The 15,277-nt window shown below is 36.5% G+C and overlaps 1 protein-coding gene across 1 annotated transcript in view; it reads left to right on the top strand.

The window, feature by feature from the left end:
* Positions 1-3,480, top strand: part of LOC104914837 (ran-binding protein 3-like) — a 29,303-nt gene extending 25,823 nt beyond the window's left edge. Inside the window, exon 12 of the mRNA XM_010725336.2 lies at positions 3,379-3,480. Coding sequence (XP_010723638.2) covers positions 3,379-3,480 — 102 coding nt within the window. The remainder of the gene's footprint in view (positions 1-3,378) is intronic.
* Positions 3,481-15,277: the final 11,797 nt, after the last annotated feature.

The following is a 15,277-nucleotide window of genomic DNA, read 5'->3' as shown; positions in this document are numbered from 1 at the left end:
GGAAAGGGAAAGGGAGGTGGAGGGGAGGGGGAGAGGGAAGGGGAAGGGAAGGATTTAGGATTGAGACTTCAAGAAGTGTCTTCTAGATTTGATTTTATGACGTTTAAATGGACATAAACAACTCTCTGTAGAGTTTAAGAAGGTAGAAGACTAACAATGGCTATAAAAACTCAAGAGATCTTTCCTCTTATACATGACTGGGATGAGCGTAATCTCACTTCCCCTTCCTGAAAGTGAAGTACAAGCCAAATATAAAGCAAGTTATTTTAAGATAAGTAAGTGTGTCTGAATTCAATACTGAGGAACTCCTGAGAAGAATAAAACTCATGAGTACACCATTTCAATTACTAAGAAAGATGTGTGACTAATATATTACTGTTCTTAAAAGCCTGTTGAGAAAATTGTGCAGTATTACAAATAAAAGTAAATTCAAAGTTTCATAACATGTTTACGTGTCGAAGTACAGAACTTTAAAGAAAACAAATTTTAATTGAAGGCTGTTATTTTTAAACAAATATGAGATTAATGCTTTGTTACTCTTATCCATGGAATTAGCTTGAGTGAATTTCAAAGGAAGGTGTAGTCCCACAACATCGCAGTGGCAATTTTCTTCCCATCTCTCTATGGGCAGTGTATGCATTGGGTCAGGAGAATTTATCCCTTACTCTTTTACTCAACCTATATAGTGTGTCACTTTTATATTCCTTTCTTTTTAAAAATCTTCAAGTTTTCTTTCTAGGACTATATTTTGTGCATTGTATTTGTTCATTATCTGAAGAATCATTTTTCTGTTTAAAGATTTTTCTTGTGCATTTTCAGAATGAGCAGCTATTACTGGTGCTGTGGCTTGGTGCACGATCACTCAGCTCTCTATTACACATTATGATAGCTTTCTGCTTGACTCAGAAGACCTTCTCGCTTGGTTAAGTAGTCTACTGGTTGATTGAACTGCTTTAATGTAGGTGCAGAGTAGGCTATAACACTGGCTAGATCTCATTCATTAGCAGTTTTTCAAAAGTAGATTATCTCCATCATTGTTTTCAATTAAGATATGTAATGAAGCAAAAATACGTCATGACTCATGCTTTGACACTATGAGAATAGGTTTTATTTTATGTGCCAGACACAAAAGGTAGATGTGTGACATCACATTTCCTGCCTGGCAGAAAAAGAACAAACATTTATGTATTTAACAGTGTTGTTTTTACATTTGCTCTTAACCCTCATTAACTCTGCTTTTAATCATTTGCGCTTCTGTCTGGTTGCGCTTCTGTACTGAGGAGTTCAGTGACCATCAATAATGAATTCAGCCTTTCTGGAAATCTATCATTTTCTACTTTAATGGCTATGCCCTCCAAGAAAACAGGAAGTTGATGGAGCATCTGCAATTAGCAGAGACAAAACTACTTGTCTGCCTATGCCCAAATTATTCTGCTTCATTTCATTTCAAAAGAATATAAATACTTCTCTTTTTCTCCCTGATTTCCTGCTATGTGCTAATACATTGCACAAAATCTCCAACAGTGTCTTACTCTTGTATTTGCCATCAATCCCAGTGACTCACTTTATGCTTTCTGGATTTGCTTTTATTGTAACTTTGAACCATAGCTTTTGTTTCAAGCTCTTGCTTGGTGTACTAGGCTGCATGGCCTTCTGATTTTCCTTGAATCAAGGGTAATAAATACCCAACATTGTAACTTGTTTCCTGTTTGTATTTTCTGTAATGAAAAATAAATTAATAATTTTCACTACAGCAATGTTAATGATGGTAATTTTAATACACTTATGACAAGCCATAACAAAAGAATGTAAGCATGCAAAGCTACATCTTTTATGGCCTTGTTATAAAATACTGAAACTGGCAATTGTGGGTAGTTAACTACTTGTTTAGTATGTAATAGTACAAAAGAAGGTAAAGCAAAATGAAGACGTTATCACTAACCAAAATCAATTACTCGTTGGCTAGGAGATTCTGTGGGGCTTGATGAAGCTTCTCTGTCATAAAACAAAACAAAACAAACAAACAAAAAAAACAAACAAAAACAACTATTTATTAGAAGGAAGCTCAGAGCAGCAAAATGAGGCTTTGAGGTGTCTCTCTGTCAGAAGGCCCATCAGTCACTCTGGGCAGTGGAAGTGACCTGCTTCCTCTTCTCTGCACTGAACATCAGAAGACCTTCACAGACAGACAAAGGAGATGGGCTTAAAACTTGCCAGGCCTGCAGCATGCATCATGCACTTGCCTAATGGGGACTGTAAAGGAAGGAAGTCTTCGCATGTTTATTGCCTGTCAGTGTGGTTTGGCAGTGGCTGAAATTTAGTTCTCCGGCTCTGAAACCTGCTTATTCATTCACTGTACACACTACCTTAACATAAAATACATTCTCGAAATCACCCCAAAACAGAAAGCAAATGGGGAGCAATGTCAGCATTTATCAGAGATGTATGAAATATTACACTTGCATTACACAGGGCTTTTTCAGGTTCTTTTTAAGATTAAACTTGATATAGGCATAAGTAGCCCAAGTTTTTGCTTTGAATATCAACTTCAAATCAATTCCAAAGGATTCAGACTCCAAAGAATATGGAAATCTGAATTCGATATAATGAAATTCAGACCATAGGACAAGCCTGAGAAATTTACTGCTGCAGGAAGTCATCAAAAAAACAGAGTCTGGATTGTGCATGTGTGTTTTGTTTTCAAAGGAATAGATAATTAAATAATTAGAGAATATAAATAAAACCTCATGTTCCATGTAACAAAGCGGTCTGGTTACCTGCTGCAACAAATATAGAGTTCTATAAGTTTAATAGACTTCAATAAGTTTAGTAGAGTTTAATAGAGGTTTGAACTAGCTCTTGTTGAAATCAAAGATAATTCCCTGACTTTACTAGAGCTGATGTGGTTCTGGCTCTCAGATGCCTCAGATCTGAGTCTAAATCTTGTGAATCATCAGCTGTTCGCCCTGGGTAGTTAAACTGTTTTCATGTACTATGTTGGTGATACAGGTGTTAGAGATATACAGATTCCTCTCCATTGAAAAAATAACTAAGGGAAGACCTATGAAGTGGAAAGTGTTTTATCTCTCCCTTAGAGAAATACTGTTTCTTTTACTGCTGACAGTGTCATACAATTGTCAGAGGTGTACAAGAAACATGGAGATATGGCACTAAGAGTTGTAGGTTAGTGGCCTTCATAGTGATGGGTTGACAGTTAGGCTTGATGATCTTAGAGGTCTTTTCCAACCTTAATGAATCTATGATTCCATTAATTAAAGTTTTTACTATACCCAGATTTTGAAATGTAACATCAAGTTTGGTGAAGGGTACTGCTTATTGTTGGTTTTATCATATCTAATTTTGACTTAATTACATTAGTGGAATGGGATTTTATGTCTTGTTCCTCCTCCTGCATATGAGAAAATGAGGATTGAGTTGAAAGATGCTACCTTGCCACCAGAAGAACAAAACTCCTTATAGCATATTTGAGTAGCTGAAGTACTAGGGAAAGAACTAAGTAATTCTGCTTTGAATGTTTCCAGAAGCGAAATGGGATTTTTCTGCATGTGCTAAAACCTAAGAAGCTCTGACAGACTGAACAGTTTTGCTACTCATTTATGTACTGATAAATAGGTTATATTGCTAAAAGGGATCTTTCTGACCATTTCATGTCTTCCTGTATAGTGAAGGCAAAAATTCCAGTTATTCCTGCCCTGTGATCCAGGAAGTTACTTTGTACTTGCAAAGAACATAATAAAGTATGTAAAAATGCAGTACCACAGCTCCATGGAACACTGAATAATTCTCAAACTTCAGTTATTCAGTCTGCAAATGTTAGAAAGATTAACCAATTGATAATAAAAACTAGCTTTGCCTAAAGTCTGAAATAATCATCAAAAGCCTCTGTTCTAGTGGGTGATAATTTGCTGAAGGCTCTTGGTAGCAGAGCTGTACATGGAAACCCTTCCAAGACCACAGAAAGCTCTTGTCTTTCTTTCTTCAGAAAATATGAAGGCTGTAATTGTCTCTCAATTAGTGGGTGTGGTTCTCTTGGGAAGTTTATCCATTGACATAAACAAATGGTGAAATAAAAACCTTATTTTCTATCAGTTCATCCATTTGTTCTTGACCTAACACAAAGGTGAGGTAATAGAGCTCCTACTTTGTGCATTCTTAAAATGCCTCAATTTTCAAGCTATTGTGATAGTAACACCATATCAGTATGTGTTATTAGTCAGCAGTAGTTTGAAGATAAACTAAATCTTGTCTCATAGTATTTACTGAAACAGGTAAAAAAAAGTTCTAAGACACTGATAGAAGTTAGTCAGACATCCAGATGCCTTCCAGCAATCACCTAAATTCTTAATATAATCTCTTAAAGTATTGCATTTTTCTAGAGTTAAGTGATATAAATAGTAATAGAACCAGTCAGTGAAACTTTAAGGAAACATCTTTCATTATTGTGATGTGTACAATACCCAGAGTAGCTTTGACCAATCTATGCAGAAATGTGTACACGTTCCTGCAACTATAAGATTTTCCAACACCTTAACTATTAATAAGTATTTCTGCTGTTTTTCACCATACTAAAGCATTCCATACACTGAATACGCATCCTCAGTATTAAAATTTCTGCAGTATAGTGGATCTCACTGTGTTCCAGATGTAGTAAACCTTAGAATATGTACTGCATTTCATTCAAATAGGAAACAAAACATTTATAACTGGTTATGAGAAGCTGTAATTATTAGATAGTGAAATTTTCAATTGCAGAAAAAGGTGGAATTAACATTCTTCTTTGAAGAACACAGTTTCTTGAGAAGCTGTATGATAACAACAGATATGTTTGATTTTGCGTGCTCATTTTCAAGTGTCAATATCTCATTACCACTGCCATCCACACATCAGCTTGTAGAACTACCACTGTGCACACAGACAGGAAGTGTCTGATGGAATCTTGATGGGAGGTGGGAACTGCACTGCAGTGATGCACTCCTTTGGTGCTCTAGAGAAACAAAACCTTGTAGAGCAGAAACATTTCTGATCAAAGACAGAAGTTGCAGAGTTTAAATTACAAATTCAGGAAGTGACAACATGATGTTTCTAATAACAAGACCACTGCAAATGAACTGAACTTAATATTCCTGTTTCCTTGATTAAGTTTAGTATTTTGGCATATCTTATTTAGTAAATGCCTCCAAAAAAACTAATAACCATCAGCTTCACTTACTGGTCAAAACCAGAAGTTGATATTTTTCTGACATGAATATGTGCAAAATTAAGGCTATAATAAGACAACTTCTACATTTAGTATCAACAAAATTTTGAAAGAAAAAGCTGCTTAGGTAAAAGTGTTTGAAATTATGGGATTAATAATTACAGTACTTAAGAACTTCAAATCATGTACGACAATGTCTAGCGTATTAAATGCAGTGCAGCAGAAGCAATAGGAGTTTTTACTCTGAAGTAGTTTTGCAGATTTTCTCAGTTAGAATAAAGGGACAGAAGTGATTTAGTTTTCATAGGGCAAAATTCTTTTTACATAAAAATAATTATTATTTTAAAAAAACGTAGCTTTTCCAAAGACTTCAGAGTTCCTCTCCTGGCCTTCAATATTTTTTTATTTGTAAATCTTCTGCAAGAGCCTCCAAAATTATTACTTAGACAAAAGGAGAAGACACAAACCTACTGTAAACATTATGTGGCTTCACATTTGGACATATTATTCATAATATTCATTATTATACAGAAGATGTCTAATAAATCTGTGAATTGCCTCAGAAAGCAACTTTACACAGAGCTTTCTAGAGATCTCAAAAATTATGTGTAGTACAAAACTTACATGAGTCTCATTGCTTGTTGTGCAGCTGTATTTAATTAGAGGTCTGATGGTAATGAGCCTATTTCCTATCCCAGGTGGAGAAAGAATGAAAGCTGAGTGAAAGAAGTGAGCATTGTGTAGAGTCTCAGATATCAACGGAGAGAACTGAGCTGTTAACAGCAAGGCAAAATAACAGAAAGCACAGTCTTCTCATAAACAACTCAAAAACTTTACGTCCTGTTCATTTCTAATCTTAAGACTTGTTCATTAATTCCTTTTTTTGTAAATGTTTAATTTTTCACTGCTTTTCATTCCTTTAGTCCTATCTCTGGACTACTGCAGAAATCACTGTGGTGTCTAATACAGTCCAGGTCAGATAATGGAGCAGATGGAAGGCCTTTTCAAATCTTCTCTTAATTAGACATGCTGTGCTCTGTTCAATTCTTACTGAGCACTTTCTCCTGCATTCCTCCTTCAATTTTCTTTCAATAATTACTGGAGGCAGGTTAATTAAAACCAAGCCTGTTGTACATAGCATTAAGTATTGTAAGATTGTTCTAGAATATCTATTACACAACCAGTGGAAAGTTGCCAAGGAATTGAATGTAGCTAATATTGTCATGTGTCCTAGAAGAGAATGTACAATATTGTGGTAGTGACCACACAGCACGCTGTCAGGCAGTGTGATGTTACACTTTGTAATGTCATCATGATGTTAATAGTTTGTAAAATAAATCAGTTAAATGAGACAGATAAGAAGAATGGAACAGATAAAAAGAATAACATGAAATGAATCTTCATATTTCTGCATACAATGCTTCAGTTTAAGTAACTAGCAGTAACAAATACTTTAGTTCAAGTAACTAACAAATAAAATAAAACCTTCAAACAATGTCTACCCCTTGTAATTTATCTCATTTTATGTTAAGAAGTGTTGCTCTGCATTTCTGAGCACATAAAAAGTAGGTAGATATGATTCTATAAACATATAACATTCTTGGCTTTTCATTTATTTATATTTATCCATAAACTACAGTTCTGCAGACTTCAGAGGGAGATTTTCTTGAGTGTGGTCAATGAATGGTAGCAGTGATTTCTGGGATTTACTTAGTTTACTTAATGTCAGCAAAGAGAACACGACAATATTTACAGAGAAAGTCATCCTGTTAGATACAGAACTATTTTAAAAGAAACCTGATGCACACATTCTAGTTGTATCAGTATTAAAACCCAAGTGAGCAGATTGGTTTTGTGACATTATAATGCACATGTGCATTATGCAGTGTGACATTACAATGAAACTTTCTGAAGTTTTGATGTTGTTGTTGTTGATTTGAAGAAGTTTGGCCTGAGTTTCAGTAAGTGGCAATACTGATAGTAAACAATTTCATAAACTGGCTTTGAAATATGTTTCACAAAGTGAAACTTCATGCTGAGCATGGAATGCATTCAACCTAACTGCAGATAGGGGGCATCGAAATCTGGGGAAATGACCCCAGACTGTTTCCTTCAGTTACTGCAGACAAATTTACAACTACAGAGTATGAGTCATCTGACTTTTTTCAAACCTCTGTCACTAAACTACTATACATATGGAGTCTTTTTTCCTTATTTTTGAAGTGAGAAATACAAGTTTGCATCTTCTGTGAGTCTTATTTTTAGGACTTAAGATTGTTACTGATTCTGCAGGAATACTTGTGTCTTCACTCATTACAGTTCAGTCTGGGATTAGACTATCACCATCACAACGTAACCTGTATGTTGGCATCCCAGTACATATTGCCTTTTGCTACAGGACAGTAAACTGCTGTGTGAATAACTGTGAAGTTGCAAAACCCAAAACAACAAGATACATTCATTTTTAAAAAAATGTATAAGTCAAAGTGCTAGCTAGCAGACCAGACCAACTACCAGCACAATAATGTCCACTTCTACAAAAAGTAACACTTTCTTTATCTGTATTGTTCTTATGTACAAGAGTAAAAAGCCTTTTTCCATAAGCCATGCAAATGCTCTGTAATCAACACATTAAATTTGACTCACAGGAAAGATGCTCACGGGAGAGTTCTCACAGATGGTTTGTCAGAGAGAAGGAAAGCAAAGAGGAAGAAAAATAGCAAAGCTTCCCTTTTCCTACTTTGCAGGCTATGTCTACTGGTTTGCATTCAGCTCAGCTTCATCTTACATTCTATCTTCTTACATATCACAAAATCATGGAATCGCTGGAGTTAAAGTGAACTCAAGAGATCATTGAGTTCAAACCCCCTGCTAAAGCAGTACCCTACCTGCCTCATAGGCATCCAGACAGGTCTTGAATATCTCCATAGGAGACTCCACAACCTCCCAGGGCAGCCTGTTCCAGTGCTCCACCACTCTTACCGTAAAAAAAGTCTTCCACATGTTTGGAAGTTCTACAGAACTTTGTATGTACAAGTTTTATAACATTACTCCCTAGCCTATCACTACACACCACTCAGAAGAGCCTGGCCTCATCCATTTGCCTCCCGTCTCCCTTTAAATGTTTATAAACATTTATCAGATTCCCTCTCAGTCTTCTTTTCCCCAAGTGGAACAGGCCCATGTCACTCAGCCTTTCCTCATACAGGAGATGCTCCAGGCCTTTTATCATCTTTGTGGCCTTCTATCATCTTTGTGGCTCTCTGCTGGACACCTTCTAGGAGATACCTGTCTTTTTTGAATGGGAGGAGTCCAGAACTGAGTACAGTATTCTAAATATGCCCTTATCAAGATAGAGTAGAGAGCGAGGAACACCCCCCTTGACCTGCTGGTCACACTTTTTTTAAAGCATCCCAGGGTACCATTGGCCTTCCTGGACACCAGGGCACACTGCTGGCTCATGGACAACCTATTGTGACTTCACTTATTTCACTTTGCAGATGTAAAGAGGGTATCTGAAGTAAGGAGCCCTAAGAGTTTAAACTCCTTCTACAGTTACCAGTTGGACAACATCCATCCAGAGGCAGTTCAGATCACAGGAGTAAATCACTCTCCCTGAGTTACAATGTAGAAATAATAAGGAGGCTTTTAACTGGATAAATTACTTATTAATTACTTACTAAAGAGCCTACAATTAGAAGGGGGTAATTTGGGGCAATATTGCTATAGATACAGATAACTTGAGCAGTGTTTTCCTTGAGAAGTTAAAAGGCATTAACAACTCTCACAATAATCGTTAACAGTTTATTCCTGTTTGAAACAGAAATGTCAGTTTTGTGCTGTTACCTACTACATTGATATAGATACTTTGTAGGGTACTTACTCATGATGTACTCAAAAATGTTAGATCAAAGTAAATATTGTCTTGCAAACTGTCATGAGAGATTTAAAATAAAGGTCCAAGTATTCAGACTTTAATCATAACATTACGCCTTAGATTAAAAGTGGATTAGTACATCTGTGCTTGGATTAATAATATGACCTTAATATATTTTGAAATAAAGTTTTGCAAGACTTTTGACTTAGTATCGCATAATGTACTGATTAAAAGGATGTACTCTACAATATAAATACAATAGTAATACACGTAGAATGTATTAAAAATTGGCTGATGTTGCTCAAAAAGTAGGTGTCTTTGGGGAATGACCAGGGAACATGTGTGGGTGTTTCCAGAGGCTGGAATTCCGCAGCTGTTCCACATTTACATCAATAGTAGTAGCACGATTGTTTTGGAGGGGTGGTCTGTGTATATGGCTTTGTAACTCAGGCTAGTTCAAGGAATGTTTAATATGTCAAAGTACAATCCTAAAAGTCCACCCATGAAGGATGCGTGCATATGAACAGAGTGGGAATATGTTTTGTGGACAGCCCCAACTCTAGAAAGACCAGAGATCATACATGGCGCATTTGTAATGTGATATTCAAGTAGTTCTGCTCCCTGACCCTACATGTTCAGAGGATGTGCTGGAATGAGCTAGAGATTTCTACTGAAAGTAGAGCCTACTGGGAGTAGAGAGTGGGAAGACTTAAGGGAGGAAAAAAATGGAAAATTGTGCTTTTCCAAGTTATAACAAATTGGTTATGAATAGCCAATGTGGGTGATTATTCCCCTTTACTCAGCACCTGTTAGGCAGCACTTAGAATACTGTGTTCAGCTCAGGACCCACCTGTCTAAGAAGGACTGATAAACTGAAGCAAGTTCTGCATGAACCATAAAAGTGGCCAGGGTTCTGCTTCACATGCCTTGGAGGGAGAGGCTGAGGGAGCTGTGTTGGTTGATCCTGGAGAGACAGTTCCAGAAGTATCATGCAGAGCCTTCCAAAACATGGGAGCAGACCAAGCCAGACTCTTCACTGCGGTGCACAGCAGAAGCACAAGACAGAGCAGTCATAAAATCAAATAGAGGATCTCAATGAATATTAAAACAAAACAAAACAGAAAGAGAAACAGATCAGATTATTCAGAGAGGTCATGAAATCTCTTTGAGGAAGTTTTCGGAATTTGGTTGGAGCAATCTGGTCAGATTTTAGTGCCCACTCCACTCTGAGCAGGACGTTGAACTACATGATCTCCTGAGCTCCCATCAAAATGGAACCTCTCTGCAACTTCATGTTCATGATATGTAATTTTTAGTATGTAAAAGCAGGGAAAAAAATCCCAGCCAATAATTTAAAAATGGAAAAAAATATTTATGTTCATATATGTAGAGTTCCAGTTCTTTAGTACAAAGTATGTACTATAAATAGTGCATATAATTCTTGCTGTCACAAATAAGCACATGGGAAGCACTGAACATGCACATTCACACAGAAGACATCTGGAAAATTTGTTCTCAAAATGAAGGTGCATTCCTCCAAATCTTAAATGAGACTACTAGTAATAATACATTGCATTTTTATAAAGTCTTTCATATTTTGGACTTCAAATTATTTAGAGGATGAGATAACAAGCATAGAGTTAATTCAGAACTGGATTGTGTATTTTAGTCTCAAATGAGTTTGATTTGGCAGCTGTGGGATAAAAAATGAATGCATAGATACTGAATGAGTAGCATGCCTGGGAAGCAGTGAAAGTCACAAGGATTCAGTCAGTTTGTTTTCCTGAGCTTTTGGTTAAGCAGAACACCACATGGCCCCAGACTGTAAAAAATACTCTGGTTTTGCTTTACATGCTTATTCTGGAATACCACACAGGAAATTAAAGTAGCAGATTACTGCCAAATACATCCCTCTTTGGTTTCAACAGTATTCACCACGTTTTCTATCTCCCCCTAATCCTTTGTGAGGCAGCTGTGCTAGGTGACCCAGAAGGGCTTAGAGCCACTTCTTCTTCTGACTCTGCCTCATTTAGGAGTTAGATCTCATTTATCAGCCCTGAAGCTGTCGTAAGCATCTAGTCAGTAGCTATCTCCATCTGCGTAAGCAGTAACTAGAGATGGCAACAAAGTGTTTTCTCACCTCTTTTATGCCTGCTTCCTATTCAAAGGCTGTATGTTGCAACCCTAGGTCTGGCTGTCCCTGTCTGCGGGGCAGGCAAAAGGAGAACATGTTGAGAGGGTTCCCAGCAGAACAGTCACATACTCAGTTACCTCACTGAGCTCCCCTCTGCTCATTTGCTTAATCACACAGCTGAAGAGACAGGCAGGGCTGAAATTCTAGCACGCAGACACATCTCTCTCAAATACAGCCCTGGAATGGGCCTGAGAAAAGATATATGGGAGGTGGTTAAAAATCAATAAAATGTGCCACTGCACTACATCAAACTGAGAAGAATGTAAAATCTGTATTACAGAAAGTCATTAAATGATCAGAGCACTAAGAAAAGTGTTTAAAAGCACGTGTTCCTGGAAAACTAGATAATGGCTGTAATCTCCATCTCATGTCCATCCTTTTGTTGTTTTGGTGTGGATAACAGAAATGTTGCCATAGCTGCAGGGTATTATTATGGACTGTATTTGTTCAGGAAGGTGGTTAGCAAGGTGACAGATACTGTGATACAAGTGGTATTCCCTGCTCAAATTAAAAAAATTGGGGAGTAGTTAAAAGTATGTGATAGGTGCCTTTTGGTTGAGTGATGAATATATCTGAAAAGTAAAATGAATGTATTGAACTAGCTCTATTCTTTTTAAAAATAATAATAATAAAAATCAGAAGTTATCTTTGGAAAATAGAAGTCATGTGAGTAATCATGCTGACACATATAGAATCAGAGCTTTCCTGAGAAGTTTTGTTTAATGGGAGAAACAGATCTGCAAGGAAGAATGCCAGCCGTGCCTATGACCACAGAACACATACAGGCATTCGCCAGATTTTGTTTGAACTCCAATTTCAAATGCTTGATTTTGTTTGTTATACCTGAATGTTCATAAAACTGCTAGATTTGATTACAATGTCTTTGGTCTAATGTTCATAGTTACTTTGTAACAAAAGGACATTTTGCACCATTCAGAGGGTGTAGAATTAATGACTCCAGTTTATGACATAGCTAGGAATACAGCCCAGCTACGCTTCCTCATAGAATCACAGAATGACATAGCTTGGAAGGGACATTAAAACTCAGTTCCAATCCCCTGCAACTGGCAATGTCCCTCTCTCTTACCTCCACCCCCCAGCTCAGGCTGCCTAGGGCCCCATCCAACCCAGCCTTGAGCACCTCCAGCTCTGTGGGCAGCAGTGTCAGCACCTCACCGCTTTCTGACTAAAGAATTTCTTCCTAACATCTAATCTAAATCTCTCTTCTTTTAGTTTAAAGCCATCCCCCCTTATCCTATCACTATCAGACCACATGAGAAGTTGGTCTTTCTCCTTTTTATAAGCTCCCCTCAAGTACTGGAAGGCCACAAGGTCCCCCATACCTCCTTTTCTCCAAGCTGAACATGCCCAATTCCCTCAACTTTCCTTTATAAGACGTGTTCCAGATCTCTGATCATCTTCTTACTTTTATTTCTCTTCCAAGTAGTTCATCTCAACTGTTACATAAATTGCATTTCCACTCTAGAGGATTAGTGATGATACTCTCCCTTCTTTTCCACTCAGCATAATAGTGGTCTATACAAAATAACGTATCATTTTTGTAAAGGCCCACAGCATTTCCCTTTGAGTGCTACATAAGGCTGCAGAAGCAAAATGAACTATGCACAAATACATTTTGCACCAGCAGATATTCAGGTTGGATTTTAGGAAAACTTTCTTCTTCAAGAGAGTGGTAAAAAATTGGAACAAACTGCCCAGGGAAGTGGTGGAGTCACAATCCCCGGAGGTTCACAAGAGATGTGTAGATGTGGTGCTTGGGGCTAAACACAAAGGACGACTTGTTTACAATGCGTGTATTCTCTTGTTAAACTCCCATTTTATGTAGAGTAGAATATATTCAGTCTATCAACGAGATGACATTATTAATTCAAATTGGATTAATGTTTACTTTATTTCTAATTAGTACAAAATGAACTTCAGAATGATTGATGGTGAAAAATATATAGGGATACATTAATTCACATTTTCATAAATGAAATATCAGTAACGCAGGATATGTGCACTTCTTGATTTCCAAACAGTTTATTTTGCTTTTTTTTAGCTTACAGTTTCAGATGATGTCCAACACTCACCTAAGTTGTAATTTATTAAAAATTTTATTATTTGAAGGAATTCTACAATGAAAATGAGAACATTATTAACTCAGGGATCCAATAATGGTGATTCAAGGGTGGATCACAGTATCCTATCTTCAGCAATGGCCTGCAATTAATGCCAAGGCTCAGAACAGAACAGGCTGGTATGTGCTTCCCCAGAATACCTTCTCATTCTCCAGCAGTTTTCAGTTAGGGACATACAATGATCTCAAAAGTATTCTATAAAGTCCGTTGTATGGAATCATAGACATTTTGAATATTTCTGTCTATTGACTGATGCTTTGCCAGAGATACTAATTTCAGGTGACTTTCTATTTCTGTCAGAGCTAGTGTTTTGTGCAGGCTGACCTCAGGACATTCAATAATTATGTGACTGAAGTTGCCATTGTTCTTATGTTTTCCTTCAGTAATGTCTCTGCACATCAGTAATTCCATGCACACCTCTACCTCAAACTGTCATTTTACTTAGTCACACTTGGTGTAAAATATATTCATTTAAAATAGTATTTATTTAAGTGTTTTTTAAGTGTTTTTTAAACAGTAATATGTTGCCATGGGAAAGGCTGATTACACATAAATCAGAATAGAATCCCAAATGACACCCCACAGGGAACCACTGGATCAGTCTCAGTACATTATTAGACAACAGTAAGCTGCTGCTGATTTCCATCACCTTTATGGATTTTTTAGAAGAGATATCAATCTCCTCATCTTAAGAGTAAAAACTTGTTTTTACATCATTTTTTTAAATAATACTAATTTTGATATCTAAATACAGTGCCCTAATTTTCAATTTTATTGACTTACTGCAACTCAAAGAGAATTCCAAAGAATCGGAATTATTGCTCTTGCTCAAAAAGGGCAAGAAGGATGCCCTTAAAATCACTGCACTCAAAGTAAATTAATCTAACATAGTTTAGAATATGACCTTATAAATTTGGATTGCAAGGATTAAGATTTTCAACTCTATCAAGTGAGTAGAGTGGCATAAAAAAATCTTTTATTTTTTAGCTAATTAGATACATTAATCATGAGCAGAAAGTGCTCAACATCTTCCAATAAACAGGGCATTGATTTATTAATTTATTCACCATATTAATCACTGTTCACTGAAAGCATAAAGATATTGATCCTGTAGTAGAGTGCACAATCAGATGTGGGAAAACATGTAAATAAGTAAGCACAATTAAAAACTGAGTCCTTAGAAAATCTGTAGACCACTGTGTACGAACGCACAGAAGATTTTGTATTTGTAAGTATGAAATCTTTAGCGTATCATCATTAAGTAAAAATCTGTACGTAGTATAGAAAGAAAAGAAGTGTTTTTTATTTAGACATTTGTCAATCTCAGCTCAAAACTACATATTCTTGAAACAAGTGCTAACATGAGCCATAAGTTACCTAATATATGGGGAGAAAAGTAAAAAGAAATTACTAGGTTTGCTGAGTTGAGATGAAAAACAGATTTCATACTGATTACTCTTGGATTGTAGATGAACTGGAAAGGGGTCAACAAAACAGCAGCAGCACTGCAAATGAGTTAATTCAGTCAGTCTGAGAGGAGGTGGTGGTGTTGAGAGGTCTTCCGTCCTACTAAGCAAATAGTCATTAAAATTCTAAAACTGTAAATACTATGACTAATGACTGTTTAGCATTTTTAATATTAAACTTTAAACATTATGAATACATGGAATTCAAAAGTAATTCTTGATAATCTCAAAAATGCAACTGGGCATTATCATGAGCAGTGTGAAAATAGCATGATTCAATCTGCATTATGATAGAAAAACAAATGTTAGGGAGTGTGTTGAAGAGAATAAAAAAATAATTCAGGAGATATGAGCTATGTGTCCGTATCATGGACTTTTTTT

Source organism: Meleagris gallopavo, chromosome Z (genome assembly GCF_000146605.3).
Source record: "Meleagris gallopavo isolate NT-WF06-2002-E0010 breed Aviagen turkey brand Nicholas breeding stock chromosome Z, Turkey_5.1, whole genome shotgun sequence".
Classification (NCBI taxonomy): Eukaryota; Metazoa; Chordata; class Aves; order Galliformes; family Phasianidae; genus Meleagris; species Meleagris gallopavo.
The sequence above is the reverse complement of the archived record's forward strand: the minus strand, read 5'-3'. Positions and strand labels throughout refer to the sequence as shown.